The 19,474-nt window shown below is 55.1% G+C and overlaps 1 protein-coding gene across 1 annotated transcript; it reads right to left on the reverse strand.

Moving 5' to 3' along the window:
• Positions 1-347: 347 nt before the first annotated feature.
• On the reverse strand, positions 348-16,565 carry NELFA (negative elongation factor complex member A). The gene is made up of 11 exons (XM_055326809.1): positions 16,269-16,565; positions 8,050-8,221; positions 6,596-6,757; positions 5,441-5,530; positions 3,708-3,838; positions 3,545-3,614; positions 3,165-3,253; positions 2,403-2,514; positions 1,396-1,673; positions 1,179-1,278; positions 348-1,064 (listed from the first exon to the last, which is right to left on the reverse strand). The coding sequence occupies exons 1-11, from the start codon at positions 16,476-16,478 to the stop codon at positions 880-882; spliced, it is 1,599 nt and encodes a 532-aa protein (XP_055182784.1). The 5' UTR covers positions 16,479-16,565; the 3' UTR covers positions 348-879.
• Between the last annotated feature and the right edge of the window lie 2,909 nt (positions 16,566-19,474).

Genomic DNA, 19,474 nt, shown 5'->3' on the forward strand with positions numbered 1-19,474 from the left:
CCCATCTCAGATGGCTGCCCCGCTCAGGCCTTGCCGGGGCCTTGGGAAGTGCAGCCCATACCAGGAACAGTAGGCTGGGTTCTCCTTTGGATAAATAATCTGATGACCAAATCCCCTTTAAAGGTGGAATTGTCGGGGGAAGGGATGGGGGGGAGACCTGTCAACATCTTGGCTGGTGCTTGGCTCAGCTCCAGGTCTCCCATCTTCTCTGATAAAGCGCCTCTGACTGGGGCTCTGAGTCAGTGTAGGGGGGTAACAGTTGTGTTGCCCCTACCAGCTCCCACCCTGAGAGGGACCAAGCCCCTGGAGCAGAGAGGATGGGCTGGCCCCAAACACCGCTCCGGGGCTTTCTTTAGAAAAGCTATATTTTAATTACTCAGATCGTTTGTACAATGAAAACAGGTGCCAGAAGACTGGTCTCAATGCTCACAACCATACAAAAGACAAATACAAAACCTGCCTGTGGCTTGTCCGGCCTGGTGTCTCCTGCTCTGGGGCATGGGCCAGGCCATCCCCACCCTGGTCTCAACTGTGCTGGGCATCACTTGGTCCCCTCAACCTTGTGGGATGGGAAGAGCATCGCACTAGCAAGGAAGAGCCCTCCCTCATGGTCAGAATTTAAGAAAAAATAAAAAAAAAGATAAAAGTCTAACAGGCAGAGCTGTCACTAAAATTAGAAGTTATAACTTTTTTGGTTAACTTTAACATTCAAAAATGTAATATTGAATCCAAAAAAGTATCTGAAATCACACAAAAGGTAACCCATATTAAAATTTAAAAAATAAGTCCAGAACACCCCGAGAAATGAACCTAAAAGCTTCAGTGGGCTGGGGCCCAGCAGACCCCGCAGCAAAGGCAAGCAGAGGTGGGTGGGCAGCCCTAGGACACGTTGGCCATGGGCTTGTATTTCTTGAAGCGCGTCCACTGGCCTGTGGCATAGTTCATCTCGAACACGGTGTCCACCAGCATGGTGGTGCTGCCCTGGCCATCGGACTTGGGCAGGTCTTCCGTGTGCTCGCTGAGCTTGATCTGGATCACGTCGCCCTGCTCCTGGCACGGGTTCTCTGTGGAGGACAGGGGCTGCTGGGTGGGGCTGGGGGAGGGTGGAGGAGCCTGTCCCTTCCCTCCCCTGTGGGGCCCTCGGCCCCCACCCCACTGGGCTGCCCATGCACACCCACCTCGGGAGCCGGCCATGAAGCCCAGGATCAGGGCCTTCTCGGGCCGTGTGACTTTGTTGGCTGTCTTGAACATCTCCTGCGCAGCAAACATCTGCTCTCTCTGCGAGTGTGGAAAGGGGGTGTGGGTACCTGGGCCCCATGGGCACCACCACTCATATCCATCTGGAGCCCATGCCACCTTCCCACGGGGCCTGGGGCCGGCCAAGGGCCCACCTACCGTGAGGGAGAGGTTCTTCTTGGGCTGCTGCTGGGCAGGGGGCTGGGTCTGTGGGGCCACCATGGCCACTGGAGGTGTCTGGGCAGCCGGGGTGACGGCTGGGGGTGTGGTGGGTGTCAAGGGGGAAGTGGGCGTCGAGGGTGCAGATGCTGCTGGGCTGGGGCCGCTGTTGTACATGGGTGCTCTCTGCTTGAACTGCGCTGGAAGCGCGGGGCTTGGGGTACTGGGCTCCTCCGGTGGCCTGCTGGCCTGTAGGCCGGCTTCCCGAGAAGATGGTGCTGTAAACAGAGGGAGATCTGGCAAAGGGCTTGCAGGGCCAGGGACCCCCCACCCCCCACCCCGCCTTGAGAAAGTGGGCGGGCTCCACCCCACCTCCCAGGCCCTGACTGCTGGTACCCTGGCTCACCCTGAGACCTCAGCTCCGTGTCCCCACAGCTGGGGCCAGAACCACAGGCCGCACTGCTAGCCTGCTGATGGGCATAAGCCCCCATACACCCCCACCTTGGAGCTAAAGACATTAGGCCCTTCCAGACAGCAGAGGAGAGGTCTGAGCCCAGGTCCCCCTGCTCACAGCCTCAGTAAGACAGGAACTGCCTTCCCTCTGGTCGCTTCTGCTCCCAGGCCCATCTCTTGGCAGGCACAGCCAAGCCCGGTGGAGCAAGAGACCGAGTCGAGGCCGTGACCCTGGATCCACCTGCCTTCAGGATCCTGGGACTGCGACAGGACCCCCTGGGGCCTGAGGCACTGTCAGCCAGACACCCCACCCCATCCCTGCAGAATGCACTCCTGTTGGGCCGTGCGAAGGGGGCACTGCTTGTTTGCCCCCAGAATGGACAGAGCAGGTGAAAACTCTGGGTTCATTCCTGGAAATTTGTGTGACCAGAAGGGTCTCCTGCCCCAAGTCAGCACCAGCAACGGTTCAGGAAGGACATGGCACAGATATCCTGACACCCCTGGATGCATGGGGGAACAGGTCTGAGGAGGACACCTCCAGGTAGGCGGCTGACCTGCAGGCGTCTCGGAGCTGGGGATGTAGGAGGAGGCCGGGACCACACTGGGCGTGGCAGGCAGGTAACTTGTGGATGGCAGCACAGGCTCATTGTTCAAGGACCCGAGTTTCTGGAACACAGTTTACAGTCCTCCTGGACGCTGGGCTCTGCTGGCTCCTCTGTGAACCTCCACCCCCAGCCCCGGGGCAGGATGGCAGGCTTGCGGTCCTAAGGGCTGGGGAAGGGGCACCTGGCTGTGCTGGACCTCCCCGCCACCGCCCATCCAGAGCTGCTTGTCTGCTTGGGGAGCTTTCCAAATCAGCCGCCTCTGAGGAAAGAAGGGCTGCCAGTCTTCCTCTGCCACGAATACCAACGACCAAGGGAAGACCCCTCCTCGTAGGAAGTGAGGAAACAGCCCCACAGCAGGAAGAAACAAAACCACTGCCCAGAAACCTGTGGCCCCATGGTCTTTCTCCAGCCTTGGCTTGCAGCCCTATCCCCATGGGCTGCACCTGCACGGTCCCCGTGGATGAGACTCCAAGAAGCAGGCTGTGCTAGGCCACTGACCCTCACCCGACAGGAGAAACCAAGTCACCGCACTGAGGAGATCGCTGAGGAGGCCCCGCAGAGAGCACACAGTGTGTGCCTGCTCTTCACGCTACTGCGATGCTCCCTGGGCCTCTGGCCAGCGCTGCCTCTCGCACCCACATCCACACACAACCCCCACGGAGCACGTTCTGTGGTTGACCACCAGGACAAGCGGGAGCACACACGGCCTACCTGCGTGGACACCAGGCCAGCCGCGTAGTCCGGGGTGGCGTTCTCCACGACAGTCTCTTCCTTGGCTGGCTTTTCCACCACTTCTGCATCTGTCGACAAAGCAAAGTCCTCGCCGGTCCCCCGACTGCACAGCACCCCACAAGCAGGCTGAGCAGACCCCCGGGGTGTGGGAGGGGCCCATGCTAGCCGCACTGAGTGTGCGCTTCACAGTCTCTGGGCAAAGAACACACTGGGCTAGTTTCAGGACAGGTCGGCCATTGTGTTGAGGTCTTGTTGAGACACAGAAGCCACTGGTGGCTTGAGAAACACAGGTCCCCACGAAAAAAGGAAGGGGTAAGTCGGGGAGAGCAGGCTATGGTGAGGGAGCCCCAAGTACGTACCCAGTGTCTTCCTCCTCCTCTTTGCCTCTCGGCCAGCACCCACCATATCCAGCTCGGAAATGTCAAGCAGCTGCCAACAGACAGGAGCCCACCCTTAGCTGTGCGGTGAGGAATGCCGGGGCCGGTCTGGGGAGGCCGCCAAGGCCGGAGGGGCGGAGCCCACCTTCACTCCCCGCTCCTTCCGCAGAGGGGTCCTCGAAGGCGGGATGGGGGTCCGGTTCCCAGCAGGGCTGAAGACACTGGGAGTGGTGGGGCTTCTGAAGGGCGCCTGCTTCGGGATGCCTTTGAGTGGGGCTGCAGAGAGGATGGTGCCCATCAGTGGCCACCTGGACGGGGCTGCCCCCGTGAGGCAGGACTTCAGGTGATGGGTTTTCTATAAGGACAGAGGCCACCCCGCCAGCATGCTCTAAATGGAGGGGGTGCTCTGCCGCCTGCTTGCCGGCCCAGCGCCCACCCCCCACTGTAAGCCTGCAGGATGCTCTGCAGGTGTGACCCTGACCCCAGGGTACTTGTTGTGTCTCTGTGGGGGGGGGGGGGGAAGAGACTTGACCACCAGTTGGCCACACGCTCAGGCATCGCATCAAAGAGCAAGGCAGGGCAGCCCAGGTGGCTCAGCGGTTTAGCACCGCCTTCAGCCCATGGTGTGATCCCTGAGACCCAGAATCGAGTCCCGCATCAGGCTCCCTGCATGGAGCCTGCTTCTCCCTCTGCCTGTGTCTCTGCCTCTCTCTCTCTCTCTCTCTCTCTCTGTCTCTCATGAATAAGTAAATAAAATCTTAAAAAAAAAAAATAAAAAAAGAGCAAGGCAATGGAAATGATGACATCACAGCCAAGCTGACATTTTTGCCAAGAACACCAACAAAAACAAAGATGCCACACGATGCTCAACCTGGCTTCCCTCTTGCACCTCTGGGCAAACAGCTCTGCTCACGGCTAGACCTTCCCACACTGTGCAGCCAGGATCACCTTCCCCTGTCCCCAACTATGTCCAAATGCAGTCGCCTGACACAGGGATGGTGTCTCCTGAACAGGGCCTGGCCCTGTCCCCCAGCCTCTGGTGCCTCCCTGGTCCTACCTCTAGGACCCCATTTGGGCACTTGTGCCCAAACCCACTCACATGCAGATCTCACACCGTGATGTGGGCCCAGGGCATGCATGGCCCCTTCCAGCACAGCCAATGGGACCCTGAACTGGATGCTGGGTCAAGGGCATAGTGACCATGCCCCTGCCCTCGGGAACCTCGCTGGGATGGGCCCTATAGGAGGGGCCCCCACAAGGCGCACAGGCCCACAGGCGCATCTGTTTTGTTTTCAGGTGACCCAGCTTCCCTGTGGTTTGGTCAGCGCTGGGCCCTGGAACACAGGACAGCGGGCAACCTGCCCTCTTGCCCTTTGGGGTGTCTGTCCAGGGCCTTCTGGTGGCAAGCCCCAGGGCAACCCACATTCTTATGTCTGCCCTGTGTGCACGCACGCAGGGCTTCTGCTTCCACCTCTGAGGGAGAGAAGAAGGTGGGCCCTGGAATAGCTACCTCAGGCAGCTTGCTCTCCATTGGAGGGGGCGCCCCTTCCCTCCCCAAAGAAGGGGGGGGTCCTGCGCACAGGGCAGGCACACTGTTTTCCACACAGAGAGGGACACAAACCAGCATCTCCCTCAAGTTCTGGTCAGGCTCCTGCATATGCTTCCAGGTCCTTTTGTCGGAAAACCTGAAATTTCCCCTGGGCTCTCTCCTCATCTCATGTGCTCCTTTCACCAATACAACCAAAGACACCTACAGGGGCCACGACCCATGCACATCCCAACATTTAAATGACACCACAAACAAAAAAGACAGAACCCTTGAGGTGGAGCCCGGTCTCTGATGAGCAATGAGGGCTCAGAGCTGGGGGCCAGCCTTACTCGTGGTGTCCATCTTCCGGAGAAGCCCCCGGCCCTTGGCGTGGAAAGGCACCCCTGCGCTCCTCTTCAGCTGCTGGGCCGTCTCAGTGGCTGCAAGAAGATGTGTCAAGTCAGCAACACGCCCTTCACTGCAGGCTAAGTATGTCATGAAGAGGTCGCACTGGGTGCATTCATGCAGACACAGGGCTCCCTTTCCCAAACATTCATGCCTTCCCAGAGAGAATTGGCACGACTTCCGATGTCACGTCCTCCACTGAGCCAAACCTACTTTTGAGGAACCAGAGCCAGGGGGCCATCCTTCCTAGAGGGGCCCAGAGAGTGGGCCGTAGGGAGGCCTCGGGGCAGCCGGTGGCACATCCTCACTTCTGGGCACTGGGCAAAGCCTAATGTGTCTCCCCACACATGTATCAATCAGTGGAAGGAGACGTGGTTTTCCAGAGCTAGCTCCGTGGGGACGGGGAAGGGGAAGCATGGGAGGCTTCACTGTGTCCCACTGGCTCTGGGAAGCCACAGAGCCGCCCCGAGCCTGGGATGCTAAGGTCATGAAGGCTATGTTTTATTCAGATTCTCTGCAATCAGGCCATTTGTGCGTATGGTTAATACTAATTTCATGGCCATTCAAAATAAAAGTTCTTGCAATTCATACTTTGCAATTTGGTTGAAGAAATCAATTACCCTGCCTTTTTCCTGGCAAATACCTTCCATACACATTCTATACATCACTATTTAGAGAAACATAAAATAAAATGACCAAACATCTTTAAGGTTACAGGGACATCCTCTCCAACTCCAGCAAAAGGCGAAGTTATAGGAGTGAGGGTCAGGCATCCTGTGAGCCTTCAGAGGGCTGCCCTTCTTACGGCCCACAGGACTCATCTGCAGATTTCATCGTTGTAACAAAGATTAGAGAGAGACGCTTTAACGTAAAACTTCTGACGTTTCTAAAATAGATTTAAAATACAGTTTAGCACGGTAATAAATAAATTTCTAAAAAAAACAAAACCCCACAACTTTACGTAGCCGGCTGTCTTGAACAGTTCAGGGACCATACACTCTAAAGGAACTCTAGAAATAAAACCACAGAAGAAAACAGAGGCACCATCTCTCAGCATCAGATCCCTCGTATGCTGGGCCTTCCAGAATGGGGGCACTCACATTTCTGCAGGAGCTCCGCTCTCAGCGTGGCGCTCTTCGGTTTCCTCTTTAATTGAAAGTGTTTCACTGGGGGAGTGAGGGGTCCGGCGAGGGTCGTCAGGGCGTTTTTATTCAAGTACTGGCACTCCAGCGGCAGCATGGCAGACGCTTCACACTCGTTCACTGCTCATTCGAGAACCAACACAGCACATTAGGAGCTGCATCCCCCTCACACAGGCCCTGGCTTGCACAGCTCGTGTGAAAACACCATCTAAAGTGCTGTCCTGGATCTTCCACTTTGTTTTCAAAACAGAAAACAGGTAAGACTGCCCAGGGGCTCCGCTCCACCATCACCCAACAGTCAAGGCCGCCAACACGGCTGCTTGTCAAGTGGGTGGCCCTGCAGCTGGGATGTCCCCACCCCAACCCCCAGGACCTGTTGGGCATGAGGGTTAGGATGTCCTGGCTGGCTGGCTGCTTGTCACCCTGGGGCACCATGGACATACAGCAGTACAACCTTCCCAGAGGGTGTTCTAGGTGTCCAGAGGGCAGCAGCAACACTGAGACATGCCCTGAGCGGCAGAAGAGGCAAAGTCTGTGGTGGCCACAGGCTCCTCCCCACCAATCCCCATGGGCCCCCAACCCAGCGGTCCTCCCAGCCCTCAGAAGCAGCTCCTGGATTCAGAACTCATCCCCTTTCCTGTGCACCCCTCCCGCCACGCCACCCCCTCTAGGACCTGGATGCCCCCAGGACCCCCAGCGGCCAAGAAGCCCACCTGCAGCCGCAAACAGAACAGGCCCTTCCCAGCCCAGAGACATCACCCAGACAGGCATGGGGTGGCCGAGTGAAAACTGACAGAGGGTGGAGGGGTGGTCACCTCATGGGTAGCAGAGGTGGCAGGGGCCACCTGCAGGGGGTGCCAACCACTGGCCCTGCAGCAGCATGGGTTCCATCTCTAAGGGGCATGACAGATGCAGCTGTGTGAACCAGGAGAGGGACCTGGGGAGGAAGCCCACCTCCTCCTCTGTGTTCTTTCTGACTGTTTGTATTTTCTCAGTGGTTTTCAGTTCATGTTCTAAACTGAACTCATCCTTTCCCCATATATTTCTGAGTGTCTACTCTGTGCCAGGGAATGTTCTAGGCTCTGGAGCTGCAACCTGAACAGGCAGAGCTGTGGCCTCAATGAGCTGAGCAGGGAGAGGGCATCTGAATATGCAAACAGTAACACACTTGGATCCAGCAAGCGCAGTGAGCAGCAGCCTGTGGGCCGTCCTGAGCTTGCTTCTCAAAGCCAGTCAGAAGCTGGGGCTGTGGCGGGGTGGGGGTGGGGGTAGGAGATATAAGCAGTCAAGGAACCATAACATGCTGTACTGCACATGATGCAATGCTCTGGATGTCAAATCCACTTTAGAAAAGATGTTTTAAAAGGAAGACCCGTTTCCCTCCTCCCAGCATAACACACACACACAAATACCCTTTTCTCTGAGTTCTCCTAAAATATCTTGAACGTTGGGATTCTGTTCTTCGAGGTCAAGGTTAAGCGAGCCTGTGTCAGGAAAGGACTTGAGGATGTCAGCTACCATGAGAACCCAGGGATCGGAGTCCAAGGTGGCCAGCTGGATAATCTCCGCCAGGGCGCCCTTCATCTGCCAAGAAAGGAAGAGATAGTAGTCCTGAGCCGGGGTGTGTACGTGCGTGCACATGCATGTGCACGCATCCCAACAGGCAACTAGGCAGTCACATGGCTGCCCGGACCCCACCTGCCCAGCCCTCTGACCCGAATCAGCATCTTGCTAGGGACATAGGACTAGAGCTGGGCAGAAGCCAGCATCCACGCATCTTTGTTTTTATTTATTTTTTTATTTTATTATTATTATTTTTTTTTTGCATCTTTGTTTTTAAATAGAGGAGAGCACCCTTTGCATCCTGCCAGGGCTTCTGCGGGGCACACGATGCATCCAACCTCTGTGGCCACTGCCAACACACCTGGACTCGTCTTCACGAGAACCTGTGGGCTCTCCCTCCATCCCCCCACCCAATGGCCACCCATTTCCCTGGGCCAGGCGGCGATGCCCACTTGCACTGAGTATGCCCACCTTGGCCCATGGCCCACCCACCATCCCCCAGGGTCGCCTCATCTCCCCACAGCCTCCTTGATGGCTCCTGGTGCCTGCACAACAGGAGAAGGGAAAGCTGTCATCTGAGGGCGTGTTCCTGAGAACCCGCACCAGGTCACCAACACCCACATCTGGGGGCACCTCTGAGACCAGGCAGCCACTGCGAGGGCCTCACCATGCTCGGCAGGGGGGCCAGAAGGTGGTGCAGGGCTCCCACTGCCCGCCCCCCCCCCAGCCCTGTCACGCAGTCTCTCAGGAATGGGCCAGAGCCTTTCCGTTCCCCAGACATGAGGTTTGTCACTCCTGCCCTTGCCACCTGCCCTGCTGCCCTGGAGTCCCCACACCCTAGCACATCCAGCACCAAAGTCAAAGCTCCCAGGTGTTTGATTCTGACACTGTCAGCCCCACACAGACCTAGGCACTGGCAGACCCACTCTAGAAGGCCATCTCTGGAAATATGCAGACATGTGTTCTTTTCATGGCAGAAACTGTAAACATCTGTGGTGGGGGCTCTTTGTTGTTGTAGAAGAATGGCCTGCCCACCACCTACCCCTTCTCCTTAGCCGAGCTATAAGCTCTGTTCCATACCAAAACCCAAAAGGCACAAAGTGAAAAATATTTTTACTTGTGTTCCTCACTCCAATGAGTCAAGGATAAAACCCATCTCAGGCAAAATAAAATTATGTATAGAAAATTACTCCTCTAAAAGCATCTCAAGGGGCTCAGTAAGACAGCAGGTTCCACTGTCGGCAGTCACCCTCACCGCATGGAGAACAAGAAACAGACTGTGTGAGGAACCTCCCATGCACCCATGCTCACAGAGGACAAGGTAGAAGGGGACAGGCCACAAAGGTGACATGGACCCAGTGGGCGGGCACAGCTCACACACCCGGGGAGACCAGCATCAGAAAGACAGGAGACAGTAAATGTTGGAGCCCTCGGGACTGCTGCCAGGCATGGACACTGGGAGCCCGGCTGGCAGTTCCTCAGGAGGTTGAGTGTGGGCACCAACCAGGTCCAGAATATTCCACGGAGCAGTGGAAAGGAGGCCACACACGCAGTGACACAGAAGCCTCACCAAGATGAGACTCACCCAGGCTACAGAGTCTCTCCTGAGAGCGGGTGACGTGGGCCATTAGGGGTACAGACACCAGGAAGGCACAAGACCTGCTCTCAAAACAGCTCACAAGCAAGCACAAGATACACTGAGAATCCACCTACGCTCATGAAAAGCTAGGGTCTTCAGCTGAACTGTACTCTTGCAAAAAGATACCCTGGAGTCTTAACCAGAACCTCAGAAGAAGGCTGTGTTTGGAAAATGGGCCTTTACAGAGGTGGTCACGTTACAAGGAAGCCACTAGGGGAGGCCTCATCCAACACAACTGGTGTCCTTGTAGAGATGGAAAATCTGGACACAGAAGAAAGACAAGGTGAGGACAAAGGGACACAATGGTGGGAATGATGCCACCAGCTGCCAAGGCTGAGCCCACCCTGTGCTGTGGGACAGTGTACTTCTGTAGTTTTTTTTTTTTAAGATTTCATCTATTTATTCATGAAAGACACACACACACACACACACACAGAGAGAGAGAGAGAGAGAGAGAGAGGCAGAAACACAGGCAGAGGGAGAAGCAGGGTCCATGCAGGGAGCCCGACATGGGACTCGATCCCGGGTCCCCAGGAACACACCCTGGACTGAAGGCGGCACTAAACCGCTGAGCCACCAGGACTGCCCAGTACTTCTGTAGTTCTAAGCCACCTAGCCTGTGGTCCTTTGTTCCAACACCCCAGCAAACCATGAGGCAATACAACAACCATGAGGCAAAACGCATATTTTATAAAGATGTAAGAAAGAAAGGAAGAAAGGAAGAAAGAGGGAGGTAGGTTGGTTAAAACCAAAGAGATTGCTGTTATGGACTGAATGTGTCCCTCAAACTAGACACTGAGACCCAATCCCCAGTGTGGTGGTAGCGGGAGGTGATAAGATCCTGAGGGCAGGGTTTCCGCAACGGGAGTGGTGCCTTCATATAAAAGAGATCGCAGAGCTCTCCTACTGCGTGAGCACAGCCAGGAGGCTACCATCTGCAAGCCAGGAAGATGGCCCTGGCAAGACACTGAACCAGCCAGCACTAGATCCTGCACGTCCTAGCATCCAGAAACGTAAGAAAATGAATGTGTATTGTTTAAACCATCTGGCTGATGGTATTTTGTTACGGTAGTCCAAGCCACTTTTGGATTCAACAAAATCTTCGACAAAAACACCACCTTCAGGGCACCTGGTAGCTCAGTTAGTGAGGGTTTGGCTCAGGTCATGATCCCAGGGCCCTGGGATTAAGTCTTGCATTGGCCTGCTTCTCCCCCTGCTCATGCTCTTTGCCAAATAAGTAAATAAAATATTAAAAAAAAAAAAAAGTACTCCCTCCAGACATGTTCTTATGATATGCTTTCATTGGGTTTCGGGGGAGGGGGGACAGACACTTGAAGATGTAAGGAGCTTCCAGTCCTTGCCAAGAGGACAACCTGGCATGGGCCACTGGAACATCACATGCCCTTATGCTCAAATGCATGCGCTCTCTCCCCTCTCCCTCCCTCACACCCCCCCCCCACACACACTGTGCACACATGCACGTGCATAGCACCACAAATTCATGAGAAAGAGTTGGTCTACATCTAAATGCATGGCTGGAGAGAGATCTGGGACTCAGAACAGAGGCAAATAAAGCCCCAAGGCACTGGGTGGCTCAGTGGTTGAGCGTCTACCTTTGGCTCAGAATGAGATCCAGGGGTCCCGGGATCGAGTCCCACACTGGGCTTCCTGCATGGAGCCTGCTTCTCCCTCTGCCTCTCTGTCTCTCATGAATGAATAAATAAAATCTTAAAAAAAAAAAAAACAAACAAACCAAACTGGCATCCAATCTCACAGCATGTCTGAGGGGTGCACTCCTGACGCATCAAAGACCCATCTGTGAATGGAAGGACTACAAAATGAAAAGAAACAAGAGATGCACACCTAATGATTTCTTAAAACTTCCAAGTACAAACCATTAACAAAAAAAAATATTACTATGTATTAAAATGAAAGATTTCTGTTCAGTGAAGGACAAATGATAAAGTTAACAGGTAACAGAATGGCAGATGTAATCTGTAATGAACTGTTCAAAACCAGCAGTTTACTATCCAAAATATGAAGTCCCCGCAAATCAACAAGATAGCAACCCCAACAGAAACAAAGGCAGATGTTACTAATAGGCAATGTAAAAGGTGGAAATTTGAGAAGGCAATGAACACTGGGATGGATGCCTCAAATGAACATAAGGTAGCAAACACTTTCCAACCAGCTGATCCACAAAAAGGAAAAGTGAACCAAACCAAGTGGGGAGAAGTGGGGGAAATATAAGTACCATGAGGCACTGCAGGTGGGAGTGTGGACATTATGCTGCCACCACTTAAGCAAATACATTGTATGACTTGACAGACACTTCTACCCCATGGGTGAGAAGCTGTGTGCAGCCTGCCACCCAGGGCTGGAGAGGGGCATGAACAGGGACACCAAACAGGGGCACAGCAGAGCAGATCTGGAGTTGGCTTATCTTTCTGTGAAGGGCCGGACAGTGACTTCAGGGCTTGTGTGCCATGTTGGCAGAAAAAGAAAAAGAAGAAATGATGCACACTTGAACAATCCGTTTAATAATGTGCAAACCTTCTTAGCTCATAAACCTTCAAATAGGTTGTCACAGGCCAGTTTGCCAACCCTTGGATTAGATGAAGAGCAACATGGGTGAATCTTAAAAATAATGTTTTATTTTAATAATTTGACACAAGTATGTAAGACAATGTAATTTATATCAATTAAAAATAATATGCACTTGAAGATTTGAAAATACTTTCCCAAGAGGAGATGTTCAGTGTCACTAGTGATGCTGGAAACACACAATGAACCCTTCAGGAAGGGCCAAAAGGACAGAGACACTGTCAACTGTGGAGGAGGACAGCTGGAGCCCCGTCCACTGCTGGTGGAAGGTGACCTGTGACTACCACCATGGACAGCAGTCTGCCAGTTTCTTTAGAAGTGAAACACAGGGGCACCTGGATGGTGCTGTTGGTGAGTGACCGACTCTTGATTTCTTTGGCTCAGGCCCCCGAGATCTAGACCTGCATCAGGCTCTGTGCTCACTGGGTAGTCGGCCTGAGATTCATTCTCTCGGCACTGTCCCCCCCCCGCCACATGTGTGCATGTGTGCATGTGCAGTCTCTCTCTCTCAAATAAATAATCTTTTAAAAAAGAGAAGTAGGGGATCCCTGGGTGGCTCAGTGGTTTAGCACCTGCCTTCGGCTCAGGGCATGATCCTGGAGTCCCGGGATCAAGTCCCCCATCGGGCTCCATACATGGAGCCTGTTTTCTCCCTCTGCCTGTGTCTTTGCCCCCCCCCCCCCGTGTCTCTCATGAATATATAAAATCTTTAAAAAAAATAAATTTTAACAAATACTATTTAAGACAGCGAAAGAAATATGAAATATCTAGTCTAACAGAAAATGGAACATCTGTGAAGAAAATCAGAACGCTTTAAGCAAATATTAAAGATCTAAATAGATCCATATTCACAATTTATGAGATTCAATATTATTAAAATGATTTTACCCCAGAATGCACTACAAATTCAACTCATTCTTAACCAAAATCCCAAAGTGTTGTATGTGTAACCTGAGGAGTGCAGATTAAATCTATATGTGAACAGAGACAACCAAGAATAGCCAGAGATGTTCCTGAAGAATAAAGGGGGAAGTTCTGCTGTTAGCTGGCAAAACTTTGCATACAGTGGCAGTAACAGGACTTAGTGGGTTATTGGTACAGTGGTATATAAATAGCCTGAAGGAACAGAGCAGAACCCAGACACAGACCCACAGAAGTGACAGGGCAAATCAACAGGGAAAAGAAGCTGTTTCAGTAAATGGTAATGGTGCTGGACTAAATGGACATCCCTATGGAAAATAAAACTGGATTCCCAGATTCACACAATGATTAATTCCAGGTAGATTGAAGACTCCGACGCGAAAGGCAAACTGAGCTGCTCAAACAAGACTGCAGAAGTGTCCGCCCTCCAGGCAGGGAGCCACATCCCAAATGAGACAAAATCAGCCCCAATCAGAAGAAGGCAAGACTGGCAAAGGCACCCAGTTACAGCTGAGAGTGTCTGTACATCCAAAGGTTCTGTGAAAAAGGCTTAAGACTGTAAAGTATCTGTAAAATATATAACTGAAAAAGGACCGCTAGCCAAGATTTATATATATTTATATATAAAAAAACCTAAAAAAAAAAACCTACATTGCAAAAAAAATAAAGTTATCAGGAAAAACCCTACAAAAGATGTAAAGATGTAAAGATTGTATTTCCTACGAAAGAAGGAATTTGTGAATAAATACATGAAAAATGCTCAACCACATGAGTAGTAAGGCAAATACAAATTAAAGACATTGAATGTGGTGACTATAGTTAATTACACTATACTGTATATTTGAAAGTTGCTGAGAGTAAGTCTTAAAAGTTCTCATCCCAAGAAAAAAAGATTCTGCAGGCATGGTAGACTTACAGTGGTGATGATAGGCAGTATGTGCAAACACTGTATCACTGCCTTGCACGTCTGAAACTCATTTAAGGTTGTATGTCGATTATACCTCAATTTAAAAAATTGTGCAAGGGTACCTGGGTTCAGCCCAGTTGAGCCACCGACTTTTGGTTTTGTTCAGGTCATGATCCAGGATTCCTAGGATCCAGTCCTGGGCTGGGTTTCCTGCTTGACCCTCTGCACCTCCCCCTGGCTCATGCTCTCCCTCTCAAATAAGTAATTAAAATCTTTTAAAAAAAGATATGATGTTGAAAAGCAGAGTCATGACAGGGGCACCTGGGTATCTCTGTCGACCTGGGTAGGGTCGACCCTTGGCTCAGCCTGGATCTGGGGGTGGGGGGGTGTGTCCTGCTCAGCGGGTAATCTGCTCTTCCCTCTCCCTCTGCTCCTCCCCGCTCCCCTGCCTGCTCTCTCTCAAAGACATAAATATTTAAAATAGTGAAAATAAATTTACAAGTGGTGCAGGAACTCTGGTAGAAAACAAACAAAAAAACACCACCACACCTTCAGGCAGCCAGCAGGGGTTCATGTGACACAAGCACCCTGAGAAACAAGTAGCATAAGGTCAGGACCCGGGTTCCACTCATGGACATTACACCCAGAAATGTGTGCTTCCCACATCCCAATACAAACATGAGACCCTCGGCACCAGCAGTATCCACAGCAGTGAACGCTGTACACAACCCACTGTCCGATGGGGTGGGATGGACTGGGGCAGGATGGACAGGGGCAGAATAGATGGGGCCGGGATGGACAGGGCGGCACGGAGGGGCGGCATGGACCAGGCAGGATGGATGGGGCAGAGATACTACTCAGGAACAGCCCGGACAGTCCACCCGGCAAGCACAGCACGCAGGTGGCCCCACTGAGGTGCATCTGTCCCCAGGCCCCGCCTGCCCCCCCCCCCCCCCCCCCCCCCCCGCACACTCGGAAAACACAGCAGCGTCCTTACAAAAACTGCAACGGCAGCTGCACAAAGTAGTAACAAGCACCGGGCTTCAGTATTCTGAAAAACTAGTTTACCCCACACGAAAAATGGCACAATATGCCATCAGGGAAAAAAGAAAACCAATCTCACACATCCACTAATTCGAACGAGGTGAAGTATTCATGCATGGAAAGAATCCAAAGAATACAGGGCCCCAAACAAGTGGCTATTCCGTAAGGTAGACAGAACAGTCCAGAGCCCCCCCACACCCCGCACCTCTGCCCCCAGCCCAGACCCTCCCAGCCAACAACCTGGGCTCGGGGAGGGTGCGGGGAGATGGTCCGGAGGGAGAGGGTCGGTAGGGGTCCGGGGATGCGGGTCCATGGGTAGGGGGATTGGGGGTCCCGAACGAGGATCCGTGGGAAGGGGCGTGGGGGTCCGGGGACGAGGGTCCGTGGGGAGGGGGCGTGGGGGTCCGGGGACGAGGGTCCGTGGGGAGGGGGCGTGGGGGTCCGGGGACGAGGGTCCGTGGGGAGGGGGCGTGGGGGTCCGGGGACGAGGGTCCGTGGGGAGGGGCGTGGGGGTCCGGGACCAGGGTCCGTGGGAGGATCCGTGGGGTCCGGGGACCAGGGTCCGTGGGGAGGGTCCGTGGGGTCCGGGACCAGGGTCCGTGGGGAGGGGCGTGGGGGTCCGGGACCAGGGTCCGTGGGGAGGGGCGTGGGGTCCGGGGACCAGGGTCCGTGGGGAGGGTCCGTGGGGTCCGGGACCAGGGTCCGTGGGAGGATCCGTGGGGGTCCGGGGACCAGGGTCCGTGGGGAGGGGGCGTGGGGGTCCGGGGACCAGGGTCCGTGGGGAGGGGGCGTGGGGGTCCGGGGACCAGGGTCCGTGGGATTCCAGGTGGCCCTGAGGGCCCGGGACAGAGCTGGAGGGGTCCGCAGGGACTGTCGGAGAGGAGGGGGCCAGGGCCCGGGGTCTCGGGTCACGGGAAGGGGTGGCCCCGCGCCCCCACCGCCGCCCCCCTCACCTCGTCCACAGTGCGGCGCGGGAGGTGCAGCGTCCCGAGCAGCAGCTTGAGCTTCACGGCGGATGAGAGGCCGTGGAAGCAGAGGCGGATGTTGTCGATGACCGCGGCGGTGAGCAGGGACGCGATGCTGGGCGGCGCCCACAGCTCGTCGGTGGCCCCCAGCTTGTTGTGCAGCCACAGGCCAGTGTCGCTCTCCCGCATGGACGCCATCTTGGGGGGAGAAAGCAGAGAGCCGCCGAGCCGGCATCTTATGAAGACACCTACGCGCCCGCGGCGAGGACCCCCAATATGGCGGCGCCCGCCCGGGCAGGCCACGGTGACGTCTCCCAAGGGGCGGGGCCTCGGCCGGAGGCTTCGTGGCGAAGCCGAGCGAAGCCGGTCGGCGGCCGTAACGTATCATGGCGGCATCCGCAGCCTGCTCCGCGGCTGGCTGTAGAAGATGACGTCAGGAGAGGGGCGTCGCGCTCCTGTGGCGGGTGGGCGGGGCGTCCGTCCGACTTCCCGCGCTAGCTCCGTCGGGGTTGGGCCGCGACGCAGACCAGTCCGGGCCCCGCGACGGCGGGCGTCCGGGGTTCCCCGGGGGCAGGCTCACGGGCGCTTCCGTGCATGTGGCCTCCCCTGTCCGCGGGAGCACCCTCCTGCGGGCCTGCGAGACGGAGCTTCCCCAGCGCCCAAGGACGTTTGTGACCGTCCGCGGGGGGCCCGGTACGGACGCGCGCACGCCGTTCTGCGTTCGTTCAGCGGGGTGCCCTGGGTGCCTGCCCTGCCTGGTGCTGAGGGCTCGGCAGTGAGCGTAGACCCAGCCTCGCCTCGGTGCCCAGAGGTCGTGGGCGGGCTACAGGGTGCGGTGGTGTGGGCAGAGCTGGGCGGGGGTCCCAGGTGGCGGGAGGGCGTCCCCAGCCGCCGAGCTGGCCGCGAGCTGAGAGCTGGAGGGCAGCGCCAGCCGCGTACTGGCCGAGTGCATACAGAGCTGGGGGAGGGGGGGCAGGGGGGCGGGAGGGCGGCCCCCCCAAGAAAGGACTGAGTGGCTATGCGCTCCGCTGCTCCACGTCCTGCAGGTCGGCGGCCGGCAATCTTCCGGGGCCGTCCTGACGCCCGTTGGTGCTGGACTAGAGCCTGCCCTTCGCAGATGCCTGGAGAGGGAGAATCCGTAGTCCATCCCTGTTTGAAAGGAAGTCAGCCCTGTCAGCCCTGCCTACCGTGGCCGGGGTGGGGGGCTGTTCTTAGCCTTCCCCGGCTTCAGCCTGCCTGAGGAATAATCCAGGGAAGCACAAAGGGAGTGAGTGCCCCCCTGCCTGGAGGGAGCCCTGTCCCTCCCACTAGGCCAGCCTCCTCGCTTGCCCCTGGAGGCTCTGCTGAACACAGCCCTGGGAGACAGAGGTGAGCTGGGCCCCCTGTGGGCCAGGGGGTGCTCTGAGTGTGGTCACAAACTGAGGGGAGGGGGAAGACCTGCTGACCATGGTGTGGCTGGGGCCCTGGGGAGGGGACACTACAGCAGAGGTTGAGAGACTGCTGGCAGTGAGCAGGGGCAAGGGTGACCTGCTGAGGAACGTCTCCCTTTCTGGGCTCCTCACCCCCCCCCCCATCTTCTGCCCCTCCTCCATCTCCTCAAGGACAATTTCCCTTTCCAGCCTGTTCCTCTGCCCTCCACACCCACAGGCTCCATCTTGCCAGTTGGTCAAGACCACTGTGGGGATGCATCACCCTTCCTCCTGTGATCCAGACCCCTCAGATCAAACTGACACTCACCTCCACCCAGGGACCCCTCCCCCCCATTCTAGTGTGTTTGGGATTCCTACTGAGCTATGTATCATTAACAGACCTCAAGTGTACCTGTGTCCTCAACAGACAGAGATAAGATTGTGCCAGATCTCGTATCCACCACATTTCAGCTTCCCATTCCCCAGGATTCCTCCCTCACATGGCTTCCGGTTGACCCCGCTGACAGAACCCACCAAGAGGGCCCTGCCAGTGTCCCTTTAGCACTGTAAGGGTCTGGAAGTTGCCTGCCCCAGAGTGCAGGTAGTGACCAAGGGCCATCCAGGTAATGTTATAAAGGGTTCCGGGGGGGGGGGCGGGGGGCACGTGGGGAGGACCTGCACTAGCTACCCTGCCACAGCCCTCATTTGCTGGAGCCCGCTGACCTAGGCTAAGATATCTTACTTCAGGGTGCTTGGCTGGTTCAGTCCGTGGAGCTGATGTAGGAAAGAATGTTAGGGTCTGAAGCTGACAGCTAAGAAGAAATTCTTGAAACGTCTTTGGTGTAAAAAGGTGGTTTCATTAATGCACGGGGCCAGGGGCCAGGACTCGTGGGCAGAAAGAGCTGCCCTGGGATCATGAGGGGTGGCCCATGATAGACTCAACTTGGGAGGGGGTTGGGAGTGTGTAAGTCTCTAAAGAATTTTGGGGGCAAGGTTTCCAGGATCCTGAGGGGCTAATTATTGCTGGGAAAAAATCATTTATTACCATCTAAAAACCTGAGTCACGAGACCCTTCAGATGTACATCAGTGGGTATTGGGGGATGATCACCAACACATACTGGGGGATGGAGATAAAGGAACTTTGCAAAGAAATTTGTATAAAAGTAGACTCACAGAATCCTGGGGGTGGGAGGTGCTAGGATTGCCTGTTACCCTCAGCAGAGAATTAACATTGAGGCTGCTGAGGTGGAGGAAGGTCACTGGGCCTGTTTTAAGGACATGTCAATGGGCTGTAGGGAGTAAGGAAATTTAATAATTTCTTGTCTGCCTTTGTTTCCCACTCATTCCCCCCTGAACAGTTTTGACCCTTAATCTTTAAGGTTGCTGAAGGTGGAAGGTGTCTTCTGTAACTTCCTTCTACTGAGTAGGGACATAGAGATGTCCCTGCCTTTGGGTCACCACGGATCAGTTGAGGCTTATATAGATTAGGAGTGATGACAGCAGAAGAAGCTGAGTCCAGGGGAGACCGCATGTGTGGATATTTTCCGTTGGCTTGAAGTTAGGGCAGCAAAGGAGTCTTGACCCCAAGTGGAGAGACCTGAGAGAAAACAAAACCCGATTGGAATAACAAATGAGTCCTTTGAGGGCAGCCCGGGGTGGCTCAGCGGTTTAGCGCCACCTTCATCCTGGAGTGTGATCCTGGGGACCCGGGATCGAGTCCCACATCAGGCACCCTGTGTGGAGCCTGCTTCTCCCTCTGCCTGTGTCTGCCTGTCTCTATCTGT

Source organism: Nyctereutes procyonoides, unplaced genomic scaffold, assembly GCF_905146905.1.
Source record: "Nyctereutes procyonoides isolate TBG_1078 unplaced genomic scaffold, NYPRO_anot_genome, whole genome shotgun sequence".
Lineage (NCBI taxonomy): Eukaryota > Metazoa > Chordata > Mammalia > Carnivora > Canidae > Nyctereutes > Nyctereutes procyonoides.